This window comes from Puntigrus tetrazona, chromosome 23 (genome assembly GCF_018831695.1).
Source record: "Puntigrus tetrazona isolate hp1 chromosome 23, ASM1883169v1, whole genome shotgun sequence".
Classification (NCBI taxonomy): domain Eukaryota; kingdom Metazoa; phylum Chordata; class Actinopteri; order Cypriniformes; family Cyprinidae; genus Puntigrus; species Puntigrus tetrazona.
Window position 1 is genome coordinate 15,758,613 of NC_056721.1, and position 13,396 is coordinate 15,772,008.

The window sequence follows — 13,396 nt, forward strand, 5'->3', positions numbered from 1 at the left end:
ATATATATATATATATATATATATATATATATATATATATATATATATATATATAATATATATATAACAAAATTTTAAAAACAATGATCCATATTTTAAAAGGAATGCAAAAATCAGCAAATTGTTGGTGTATTGACCTCACGTTTGTTTACTCTGCATTTTTTCCTCCGCTCATTCACAGCTTGTCATTATTTTGGGGTCCTCTTAGGTAAAGGCACCGATGGCAGCACATCTGGAATCAATACAGCTGAACTGGGTAACTAGAGGGTTTTGGGGGGAGTTAGGGCTAAGGGTTGGGCTAGTTACGGTTTTGGCCCTGGGGGTCCATGTGTCCCTGACTCCTAAATAGACTTGATTGCTACCAGCTGGCAGCCTTAACTCACCCTGTGTCAGGGATCTCCTCTGATGTCAACCTTGTCAGTATCAAGGCCAGACAGGACAAAGGAGAGCAAGACGCGAGCAGTTATGAACAGAGGTAGGCAGGGTCGGAGCTATGGGAAATCTAGCTGCACTGAATATGAACTCTCTGGTTTGTGTCACAAACCTTTCTACCTTTATGTAAAAAAATCCTTTTAAAAATAGAACAAATTAGATCTGAATTGGATCTAAATCATGTTTTTGCTATTGAAGGGCTGAAACTGTATAGATCAAAGCTCATATAGCAGCGACTGACTGCAGAAGACACAACATGTTCTACATGCTTCAGAAAAACAAAATCCTGTCGTGTTTAAGGATAGCAGGCAAAATGATTGACCTTTAAAAACACTCATTCTCAAGAGCACTCTTAGACGTATCATCTTTCTATCATCTTAGATGATCATCTTTGCTCCAAGTGACTGAATCTGGGCCGACAGTATATCCCTGTACACTTCAGAATTCATCCAGATGCTTCTGTCTTCTGTCACATCATCAATAAGCATCAGTAACACAGTGCCACAGGAAGCCACGCTTATGCACACTGCTCTACCATGTTTCACAGATGATGTTGAATGTTTTGCTTCAAGCCTTCCCCATATTTTTTCCTTCCCGTCTTTCTGGTACAGGTTGATTTTAATTTCATCCATCCATGTAATTAATGCTTTTCCAGAAGTCTAATATGGCCTTGTTAGCCCATTGTGGCGAAACTTCTGTATCTGAAGTCTTTTCTTGTCTGTAGACTTTGACAGTGCTATGCTAACCTCCTGGAGAGTGTTCTTCTCTTTGTGGGGTTTTCTTTACCATGGAGAGTATCTGATCATCACCGCTGTTCTCCTCCATGTTGCTGATCTCACCAGCACTGGTGAGCTGTACCAAACTTGAAGCCTAACAATTGCCTCTGTCGTGTGTATGGAGAGATCCTTTTGACTGCGTGGTGTGGAATCATGACTTGGAATCAAATCCAGGCCTTTTTCCTGATGTAGAAAAAAAACAAAAGAGTAGCCCACGCCTTTCCATGAAACAGCTTTATAGTAAATTGTCCAACTACTTATGGTCCCTTAAAAAAGGGGTAGGATACATATTAAAGAGCTGTAATACCTAAATTTGTCCTCCAATTTTGATGAGAATACCCTCAAATTAAAGCATTTTAAGCCCATATTCATTGAACTGCAACTTAAATATGTAATGTGTGTTGTGTATGAGTACATAAGTTATATATAATATATGCTGTATAGTTTGATAATACTAAACTAAATATAATAGAACATTATATATAACTTAGATTGATATTATATACTAAGGGGTTTTACATTACAAACTGAGGTATTTCATTATATTTTTATACACATGCACCTTTGTGTATTAGCACATTATAAATGCGTTTATTGGCTATCTTAACAGTTTGTTACATGCTAAACTTAACAGTAATCATTTTTTGCTTTTCCCAAATGCTGAATCTGAGCACTTTATCATTCTGCAATTTAGATTCTGCTCTAGCTCTGGCGTCAGAGAGGTCAAATTCAAGCTGACCAGGTCACATCACTCAGAGTGCACCAGCACGGATGGTTGCTATGGTGATGGTTATGGTGGAAGAGAGATGGGGATTGATGAGGAATTTTTGCTTGCTCAAGTAAATTTTCAAATATCCTCAACATGAAACATGTTATACACTCGCATTTTTAAATACTCTGTATAGCATTAAATAAAACTATTTAAAAAATTGTGCATCGATATGTAAAAAAAAGTTTACTGGATACACTGGACACTGGATAACCAAACAGAAGCTTTAAAAAAATAACGCTTCATTTAACTCCTTAGTGAATGAAAGTTTGGTGGTAATTAACATTATTTAATAAAATTGATGTGTAGTTATAGCTCATAATTTAAAAGTAAATAAAAAGCAGTGCATTTAGATATTCAATAAGCTGTTCAAATATTACATCATAATAAGTATAAATATCATTAAAAGATACACAAGATTTAGTTTCAGGAGAAAGGTAATTATTTGTATTATTAACCCTTAGCGCCACCGCAAGGTGAGTGTGTTATTGAATGCATGAACTGAAGGATGTTAGTTTATTCTACTGGTAGCTGGAGATTAATTATCTTTTAGATAGAGACTGGAGGGCAAGGACTGTGAATAACCCTGCATTATTCATCTTAATCAGACACTTAATCACCAGCATCCATCAGCACTTTACATTAAATATGAGATTAATCTCCATACTATAAAAATACATTGGACTTAATGAGGGTTATGTTGAAGGTCAATGTTTTGATGCATATCCTATAGTTTAATACACGATTGCAATCACACTTAAGTAATTAAGTCAATTATCATTAGCTGTATGGACTACATTTCATGCAGCCATAAGATTAATTATCTAGCTTTTCTACTATACTGAACCCTTTACCACAGAGTATTGTTATTTGACACTAAACCCTGAAGCCACTCCTGATCATTGGGCAGTGTTTAAATGTTAAACATTGATTGAAATTAAGTAACAAAGTATGATCCTTTTCATTTGTTGAACTAGCCTAACTCTTTTATGTGAAAGCTGCAAGCAAGCATTCACTTTTTTATATGTGCACTCTCAGAAAAAAAGGTACAAAAGCTGTCACTTTTAAAAAAAAAAGGTACACCTTTGTACCTAAAGGGTCTGTACTGGTATCTAAAAGGTACAAAAGTGTCCACTTGAAAAGGCTGAGTTTCAGTGACAGCATTTGTTTTGACAGTGTAGAGTACATGACTCTCAATATTCAACAAATCTTAGTTATGAAATATCACTTGGTGTGATATTTTTAAATTATGTAAAGTGAAGGCAATTTACCTTCACAATCTAACGCTTGACATGTACAGAGGGACGAGTCATAGAAGTTTTTTGACATATTCTCTTTAATATTGTGTAATACTTTTTTTTCTTAAAATACAGTCTTTTCTGAGGTAGACCATTACAGTTCAAGAACATTATCATTTTTATAACAGACATCAAAAAAAGACATGAAATAAATATTTTCATGTACAATATGCTGCAAAAATGAGGTAGAAATGGTTACAGAAAATGTACAAGAACAAGATCCAAGAACAAAGTTACTGTACTAATAGATTTAAAACAGCTAATTAATGACAATTTTGTTGGACAAACTGCTCAGCATGTTTCTGTTCCTGTTTTGTAATCAGCAAAATATCTGTATTTGCCCATGATATCTTAATAAAATGATGTATCTCAGTTTGAATAAATGAAATTGGTGCTGAATTTTCCTACGCTACATGATGTATTTGTGCATGTTGGATGTCCCTGAGTCTGCCAGGTTCTGTAGGTTTTTGCCTCTGCGGCACTGATCAATATGTGCTCCTAGGGTCATTCTGATTGACCTGTGTGGCATGAGTGAAGCCACCAGCTGTACTTGAAGAGCCGAACAGTGCTATAGTGTTACTAGACATCAGTCAGAATATGGCTTCTCCAAAAGGCTGTGTGTAAGATAGAGGAACGGGGGATGGGAAATCAGCTCACCACATGGCTGTACAGGGCCAGCAACCAAGGGGACAAACCATTGTGCTAAGAGCATGGGGTGCGCTGGGGGTAAAGGAGTGATCAGCAGCTGTTACATCACAATTGATCAAAATTCAGCAATCCACAAAAGCCAATCTACAGGCATTATAAAAAAAACCATAATAATCTCAGTTTCTTCAGCAGTGGTGATTTAAAGACATCTGATCACTCCATGTAACTTTTATGTACTTTATAAACCAAAAAAGCTAAATTAAAAAAAAAATAATTAAACAATGGTAGAGGCTGGATTGTCTACGTGATGAGCGTGTTAACAATTTTTATACATTACACATGATGGTATAACACAATTTATGATTAGACATGATTAGCTGCCAATTATATATAAATATATATATAAACATTCTTATTCTGATCTTTGGGATGTTTCTTTTTTTTTTGCTCCTCAAGTACTTACACTGGTTGTTTTAAAAGGGCACTGACATATGCTTTGCAACTTGGTTTCTGAAAACAGTTTGTCCAACAAAATCAAAAGTCTTGTTTGCCATCTACAATAACACTTCATGAAGACAATCATCACTCCATCAAAAATCTACATCAAAAATAAAGGGTAAGGATAAGGGAAAATGTTTTCACAGAGAGTTAAAAACATGGATTTATGGCATCAGATATTCTCTGAAATACCTGAATTACATTCATTGTTTGTCTTTGTAGCATTTTCAAGTTTCACCTAAGAGGTAACAGCACAGATGCAGTGTGTATACAGGTCTGTGTCAGGTCTGTTGCTCACCTCCAACCTCAATGCTCACTACTAAGACCCTAAGATTACATACATTCTTTATTTATCATTTCTGAGGTAAAGAAATTCTTCCTGAGTATTTCAAACAAGACTACATATACTAATAAAATCAACTGAGTAAAGCAGAAGAGAGAAAATAGTCATTCACGGACCCTTGCTTGTTTTTGTGTTCGAGGGTCTTGAGCAAAGGCTCTCACAAGATTGTGAGGAATGTGATGGGTTTTTGTATTTGGGACAATTTGTATCATCTTCAACAAAGTGTTCTGAAAGAAGTGTACCAAAAGTAAGAGTCTGTCTTTCTAATATCTGAGATTCTATGGATTAGCATTTTAATACTTTTTGGGTAGCAATGCATACTCTTTTGGTAAAATGACCATTTTGACAAAGTGCACAAGATTTGACCGAGGCCTAACAATCAACTTTGTAAAATACTGTTGCTTTCTTCCCTAAGAAGTTGCATAACAGTAAATACATTTTGGTGAATGCTGTGACTTGGACATTATAATGTTGGTGAGCATTTTTGGTACAAAGTAGTTTTGATATATCCTAAGCCCTTTAACACCAAATGATCTTTAAAGTAAATCAACACAAATAAAACGACACCACTGGAGTGGACTGGCAATAAATAGGATCCTGAGAGTTGTAATTAATGGGGGTATTTTTCAGGAAAAGTCAAGTTATCTATAACCTCCAGGTTTAGTCCAGGATCAAGGCTAATTGGAATTCCAGTGAAATTCCAAAATATAATTCAGACTTTCTATCAGATATGCCAAGCAACTAATAAATGCCCCTTCAAGAAAGGCCTAATATTTCATTTCTTTGGGAAAAAATAAAGTATATGTATATTTATAGAAAAACAACACACCATGGCATGTTCCCTAGATTAAATGCATTCAATCCAAAATGCCTCCCCACCATAAACTGTAATATCAAGTCCCACTCTTTTGGCTGCAACAAGTAGTTAAAAAAAGAAAAGAAAAACATTTAGCAGTCCCCAATCAGTGGCTGACTAGGTTCTCAGTGGCTATAAACCTTGCTCCACTCCATACAAGTGTCCAGTTCTTTGGGGGTGCTGTGAGGGCGTACCTTGCAGAAAGCATTTTCAAAGTCTTGGAAGGTAGGGGAAGAAAGGGATGAAGGGAGGCCGTGCAAGGGCACGGGTGCAGAGGCAGAAGCTGATGCCAGAGCCTGCTGGCAGAGCTGCAGCAGCTCCCAGACGGAGAAGCCTTCTGAACGCTGCAGTACTGCAGACATCTCTCTTTCGCCCAGACTGCAGCCTTGGGGTGCCAGCGCCTGCAGAAGCACATGTCTACGTGTGTTTCCATCCGGCAGGCCTATGTGGTAACGCTTGGAGAAGCAGCGCATAAGGGGATCTTTGATCAAATCAGGCCGTCTAGTGGTGCACACAACCAGAACCATGTTGTTCTGACCATGTTGAATCTTCTCTAGCTGGGCCTGCAGTTGCTGTCTGAGACCTTCTTCCTCGACAGCCTCCACCTCACTGAGCAGCACCACTGCAGGCTGTCGGGCTGTTGCCACCGAGAACAGAGTGGCAAGAAGTTGCTCTGCATCTCCTTTCAATTTAGAGGCCAGAGTTGCACAACTCAGCCTATAGAAGGTAGCACCCATTTGAGATGCCATGGATCGTACCAGTGTGGTTTTGCCCCCTCCTTGAGGACCAAACAGCAGGACGGTTCTGGGTGGGCGGATGGCAGGGTTGGGTCGCAGAACAGGCCACAGCAGGTCCTCCTCCAGCGCTGCTTTAATGTGACAGTTCCCAGCCAGTTCACTCCAAAGCAAAGCAGGACTGCAATCTTGCAGCTCCTGGCTCACCAGCTCCAGCATTTGGGGTTCCATGCTTTTCATGGAATCTGAGCGTTTTTGAGACCGATGCTGGGAGAAGCCTTGCTCCGCTCCTCCATTCTCCCCTGTCATGGCTGCGGGGGGACTGTAGTCCCCTGCTGCTCCATACGTTGGTGAAACCAAGGGCTTTAGCCCACTGTACTTCCCCACTTCATCACCTTCCAGGCTCGACTGAGATGAAGGTTTACTAGGCTTAAAGGATTGAGGATCTGTGTTGCCCGTTCCAAAGCCATTTCCACGGCACTCAGCTTTATCAGTGACCCCATATGGAGAATCTCCCCCAGCTTTTATGGGGTCATAACTATATTTCCTATAGCGTGAATTGTCTCCTTCTTCCTCACCTAGGGTCATCTCAAATGCTTTTCTCTTCAGAGAACCACCAGGCTCTGAGCCCCCTAGACTGCTGTTCTGATAGCCATAGCTGCCACCAACCACTGTGGGTCTTGACGGAAGTGGAGAGGGGCGGCTATGCCCGAGGGGATGTAAGGGCCTGTTGGATGGGTGTAGCTAGGAGCAAGGCTAGTCTGGTGAGGGTAGGTGCTAGGGGGGTAGTTGTAAACGGGGGTAGAAGGTGTGTAACTGGGGAGAAGTGTGGGGCTAGGCTGAAGGGCATGCAATGAGGCTGGTGGAAGTGCTGAAGTGGGTTGGGGGCAGTACCCTGATGAGAGGTAGGTGCCATTGTAACTGGGTGGGTAGTCACTGGAATGGGGCCCACTGCAGGAGCTGCTCCCACTGTATCCCGAGTCCGAAAGGTTGCTGTTAACTGCTGACACATTGCCTGAACCTGGTGGCCCTGCTGATGTTGGAACCACCTTTGGTCCCGACAGACCATCATGAGAAGAAGGAGGCACCAAGGGATACCCCCCATCAGTGCTGTGCGTTAGAGGCCAAGGTTCCAGTTCACTTTTCTGGCCTCCGTTAAGAGCCCCAAAGGCTCCAGGTTCAGGGTATGTGCCCACAGCAGGGCGTTCGTATGGTGAGTCTAGCATGCCAGAGTATTTCTCAGCATAGCGCTTCAGCAGGTTGGAGGCAGTAAGGGCTGAGATGTCATCATTTGCCCAGGCGTAGCTGTAAGAGCTACGGCTGCGGCTGGGGTAGAGCTCTGACTTGTGGGCAGGGGATGAGGTGGTGGAGGACACGTCCAAATGCTGCTCAGGCCACTGGCTCAGGGGCTGTGCATGCTCCGGGTTCCAGTGCATCTTCAATAGGCCTGTCGGAGAAAGCAATTTGTCAAATTATGCAAAAACTTGATATATATCAATTGCATATTATGTTTATACCATTCACAAATCTTCTATCTTCTACAAGTCTTATTTCTGGTGATTTTTTCTCCCATCAACAAATTATAAGACTACTCAAAAATGACAACACATTTTAGTTTTTTTGACTCTTTTGGTATTGTGCATGCATGCAGTCTTTGTTTTTCTGTAGCATGTATAAAAGAAAAGGTCTGTGAATTTGCTCCTTTCAAGCCCTCAGCCATGTTTCGGCCTTGTGTTGCCATCTGCAGTTCTCCCAGAGGAGAAACTGTTATCAGCCTGTGCATGCTTCTCTCAATACATCCCCTCCCACCACCACAGTCCATTCTCCAAAAGGCCTCTGTGGCCAGCTTGACAGAGGGAGGGAAAGAGAGAGAAGGAACAGAGGGGGAGAGGGAGGGGACAATTTGGGGAAAAGAAGTGAGGGGGGGCTGGTGGACAAAATAGTTGTGCTATTCATTGGCCACTTCCCATGAATCACTGGGAGTGTGGAATGCCCTTTCCTCTGGCTATCCTGTGATTAATTATGCTGCCCTAATATGAAGAGGATCTTGATGCACATGAGGAAAAATAAATCACAAGAGGAATAAAAAAATAAAAAAGGTTTTTTTCCCACATCCAGTCTCCGCCCTGTTCCTTCCCCCTCATCATTTTCCCCCTCAAGTGTCTAAAAGAACAGAATCCTAGTTCAAAGGCACTTCATAAGAAAATTAACTAAAATTAACCATTACAATGAATCAAAATGCATCTCAACGGCATAAGAAATATAATTATTTAGCAGTATGCATAATTTACATCTGCTATAATAGTAACAAGATTTAAATCCTTCAATAGGAAGTGCATTTTTTTTCTTGGTCTTGAGAATTTCAGGGGGCAGAAAATAGTTTTAAAACCAGCCATTTCATGAGGGTCTGCAACTGCTCCTTCCAGAGGCATTAGTTAAATTCCACACATAGCTTGGCATTATTGAACTGTCAGGAATCAGCCTGGGGTGAGGGCTACAGGGGAAAATGAGGAGCTAAAAGGAATAACCTGCAAATGTTCACCATAGGCTGCAATCTGAGGAGAAAGTGATGATTAGTCATTCACTCTTGTCAGAATGTGCAAGCTGCTGCTTTATTGCCATTTAAATCAAGTTTCAGTTCTGTGTGCTATGTTCCACCTCACTCTTTTTCTCCCAAAAACTCGGCCCTCCCCCTTTGTGTGCTCTTTCTGTTTCTCGAACTCTCGCCCCTCCCGTTGCCAAACCTTCCCATGTGTGTCTTCAGATTACGCCCGCTATTTATTCCAAAAGATCACACCAACAGACCAGATGGCCATTGGATTACCATGTCCTTCATATTCATATCTCGAGCCTTAAGTTCCCCACGTACAAACTAGTACTGATCTAACTACAAGATAAAAACAAAAAAAGCTTCAGAATTTGATGAACACAGGTAAAGCATTTGGCAATTGTCCAGTCAGTACAAACAGTATATGTCCAGCAGGCCATTCCCCTCTGCAGACTGGTTTGTGAAGTGCTGTATGGAGCACAATAATGGGGCCAGTGTGTGACAGAGATGGATGGCAGCCCAGGGGAGCTCATAAAACCTGCAACGGGCAGAGAATGAGGAGGGGGAATGGACAGCAGGCGCTCCGGCCAGTGTGTGTGCATGTGCATGCACGCGCATGAGTCTATCTGAGAGGATGGGGCTTGACATTAGGGAAGTCATTCAGACGGCCAAACTGCTGTCCACTCCATCAATATACATGAGTGTGCATGCACCAGCACATGGGAAAGCACTGCCAAATCTGACACAGAAGTGCCATTTGGAGCAGACTTCTTTAAGAAGAGTTAACCTTGATATCCCACTACCCAGCTAAAAATGCTATCCATTAGCATGAAATAAACCACATACGAGCTGGTCTGCAATTAGAGCTATGCCTCAACGGGGACTCTATTAATCTAGATGTGATTTAAACTGTGTTTCTATTTAAATCACCACAGCTGCTGAGATTAACTCATTCTGGGCATTTGAGAATAGATGGTCCAATTACACCAGAAGAAGTGCAAATGACCACTGAAGGCCATTTATTTCTGGTAATAAATGACAGAATCAAGTCAAGGAATAAATTATAATATATGCCAATAAAGAGTGAAATGATGAGATGAATATAGTTACAGTCAAACAAAAACAAAGAATATTATACATATATAAAAGATTTCTTTATTTCATTTTAAGGTTATTTATTGGCATCACAAAAACTGTACATATGTCTTGCCAAAGCATTTGCAGCATAATACTACTATTAATAATAAAAAAAAGAAAAGTAGCAATTAATAAATGTAGAGGGTTTTTTTCACATCGGTAAAAACTCTATAACATTCTTTTTAAAACTTTTGCAATACGCCATAACTAATTAATTCCATTTAAACTTAAATAATGAGAGAAAAATCATGAAATGTGCCTGTGAACAGAAATAACTGGAAAAAAAGAGGGATTTCACTGAACAAGTAATTAAGACAAAATTTCATGATTTCATGAATTTAAGTGTCATGCCGAAGAAAGTGCAGCTTTGTTTCAGCTAGGTTTCATTCTCCTTCCTCTGACACACATATACCTAAATTATAGCCACAGGACCCGTTCTAATCTCACATCATTAACACGAGAGGCTGGAGTAAACAGAGGAGCGCTGTGTGGATTAAGAAACCAAGAGCCCTTTAAACAAAACTTCATTGTCCACATGGGAGCTCCTGGCCATTGCTTTGTGTGAACCGCGACCAGCGCTTTGCTGTCGTGGCTCTGTGCGGGTTCGGGGCTGGCAGGGAGACAGATGTTTCCACTGGTCGTCTTACTGTCTGTGTCCATTGTTGCACAGCCCATCCAGCAGACGTCCTCCTGGCCTGACAATCCCGTTGGTCCTGAGACAAAAGCTGAGGGATCCTATTGTCAGAGGCCTGCCTAATTATGGAAATCTTATTAATCTATTCAGCAGCAGTGCGCTGACAGCCTTTGTGCTGTCCTGGGATTTATTAAGGGTTCTTTTGTAAATGTGCGCGTGTGTTTGTTTGTGTGCGGCATCTTGCGTTCACAAATGCCAACTGAATAAAACAACTAATCAGTTAATATCAGTAGACTACAATAAAGTTCTGCTAGGAAGTCAGGACAACCAAAGTATTAGTTATGATTTTGACTTGACCACTATGTTACTATTAGCAGGTTGCGGGAACAGAAGGTTCTGCAATGTGAGATCTGAACAGTCCCGGCTGCCATAGGATGCTCAGCTTTTCACAGCTCCCCAGGGGTCCGTGTGCACTTTCAGGCCGCGTCACTTTTGTTTTCCTGCCCTGAGGAACAAAACCTACATGGATGCAACAAGCCTTCTGGGACACGGGGCCATTAAACCAGGCAGATTGCACAGGGGCCAGTTGTAAACAGGAGCAGCCTGAATCAATCCAATCAGGCATTATTGTGGGCTCCCATTCCCTAAACCCCACACATAGATTTAAGTAGGTTTATCTACAAAAAGACACCCCCCTCATTGCATATTCAGATATAAATCTTCACCCAAACAGCACACAGACAAGAGTGTACTTGCATTCATCTGCCCTAACACTGTTGAAACAGGAGACAACTTTAAAGGGAAGCGACGAGAAATAACATACACAACTTCTCAGTCCTGGAAATTAGATTAATTACGATCCATCTCTGTCAGTAAAACATCAACACAACCTAAAAGAGGTAGTTGTATGGGTGAACAGTGAGCATCATGTTAGGAATTATGTCCTGAAACTTCAGCTCTCAGTGCTGGTATGTGTGGAACTCGCTTTGAAGGACGCAGAAGGGTTCTTTCAAAAGAGAATAAAGATAAAGAAGGTAGAGAGAGAGAGAGAGAGAGAGAAAGATGAGAGTAGACCTGGTTGAAAAGAGAGCAGAGGGAGGATTGCGTTTACATGAATTAATCACCTCACTGCAGATAAGATGGCACCCTGTGTTCTAATCATCAGCTGATTTGTATTCCGTAAACAGACGTCTCTAAATCAATGCTTTAGGCAGAGAGACTGCAAAACGTCGATGATGAAGCCTATCGGACACTTTAAAGTCATGCAGAGCCTTTAAGGTATTTATTGAAAATCAAATACAGGTTATATAGTTTTTAATAATAATTAAAATTCTAAATAAATAAATAGCATTCATAATAATCATAATAATAATAAAACTAATATATACATTTTTTTAAATATGTTTGGATGTAAAATAATAAAAGAATAAGTGTGAGGTCCTCTCTTAAAAATCTTGACAACAGCTCCTCATAATTTACAAGGCATGAATAAGAGGCCATAACTATGTCAATTTTTATAAATTGATGCATTAGTTACAGAAGTGTGGTTAACATGATCTCTGTGTCTCTTTCTGTTGCTCTTTCTTTCTGCTCATCTGCTCCCTTTTCAAGGGCCTAAAAAGATGTAATAGCAGAAGAGGCAGTGGGCCTTACGAGTTTTCACACCTGCTCCTCAGCGCACTGCCAGACGCCATGGCTCTTTTCAGCCAGGCCCCGTGGGGTCCCTAGAGGAACGAGCCTATCTGCTAGAGTGTCAGTGAAGGATCTGATTTTTTTTTTTCCTTTTTTCCTCTCTCTGTCACCAGTCCTTCATTTGAGCTGCAGCCCATGATCTCTGAGCTTTGAAGGTGTTATTGCTTGGCCTTTTGGGACACTGTAAGTGTTGCAGTGTGTGGGTTCATGTTGATAATGACTACAGTAAATATTGAGTCTCACACCATACTTCTTAACAGCATAAGAATAATAAAACATCAGCAATGTGACAAATGCATTATGTAATGTAGGCTTATGAATATTTGCAATCAAATTTACAATCTTTTTCTTTAAATCTGACATCAACAGATTTAAACAGGCATATTGTTATATAAATTGTCAAGTGCAATATCTGTAATCTATATGCATCATTTAGCTCAATATTGAGTTAAAAATGAGAGAAACACGCAGCCTTAGCGGTTTGAATGAATAATTAGATGCTTATAATTTTAGAAACAACATCCCCATCCCCCTGACCAGCTATTTCTTGTCCACAAATGGCCAAATGCCTGGCACCCCTCCCCTTTAAGAAAAACAGGGTTCCTATTTTCTGTGTCCGCAGGCCAGGTTTAGGTCATTGTGTCCACTAATATATCAAAGAACAGCTGTCCTAAGGCTCTGTGATGACCAATCACCCCCTTCCATCTGTCTCTCTTACCCAATCTCTCCTCCATCTCCCCCTGTTCTCCTCCATCCCCTTCTTCCAATCTCTCTCTTTTCCCCCCTCTCCCTCCTTCCTTTCCACCCTGCCCCCTCACGGAGTTCCTGGACTGAGCTGTGGTGCCCTCTCTCCAATTCCCTGGCTGCTTTATTTAATGACCCTACAACCGTGTTGGGATTTTCTGTGTGTGCACTCACGAATATGACTTGGAATAGATCAGGTTTATTACAGTTAAGTACAACTAAACACTTAAAAAAGTATTATTTTTAATATTTTACGTTTAATATTTAACATTTTAAGATTACACAGG

The 13,396-nt window shown here is 40.6% G+C and overlaps 1 protein-coding gene across 1 annotated transcript in view; it reads right to left on the minus strand.

The window, feature by feature from the left end:
* Nucleotides 1–1,272: 1,272 nt before the first annotated feature.
* fignl2 (fidgetin like 2) overlaps nt 1,273–13,396 on the minus strand; it is a 48,640-nt gene continuing 36,516 nt past the window's right edge. Inside the window, 2 exon segments of the mRNA XM_043224131.1 lie at nt 1,273–7,053; nt 7,056–7,801. Of these exon segments, the coding sequence (XP_043080066.1) occupies nt 5,746–7,053; nt 7,056–7,801 (2,054 nt within the window). The 3' untranslated portion in view covers nt 1,273–5,745.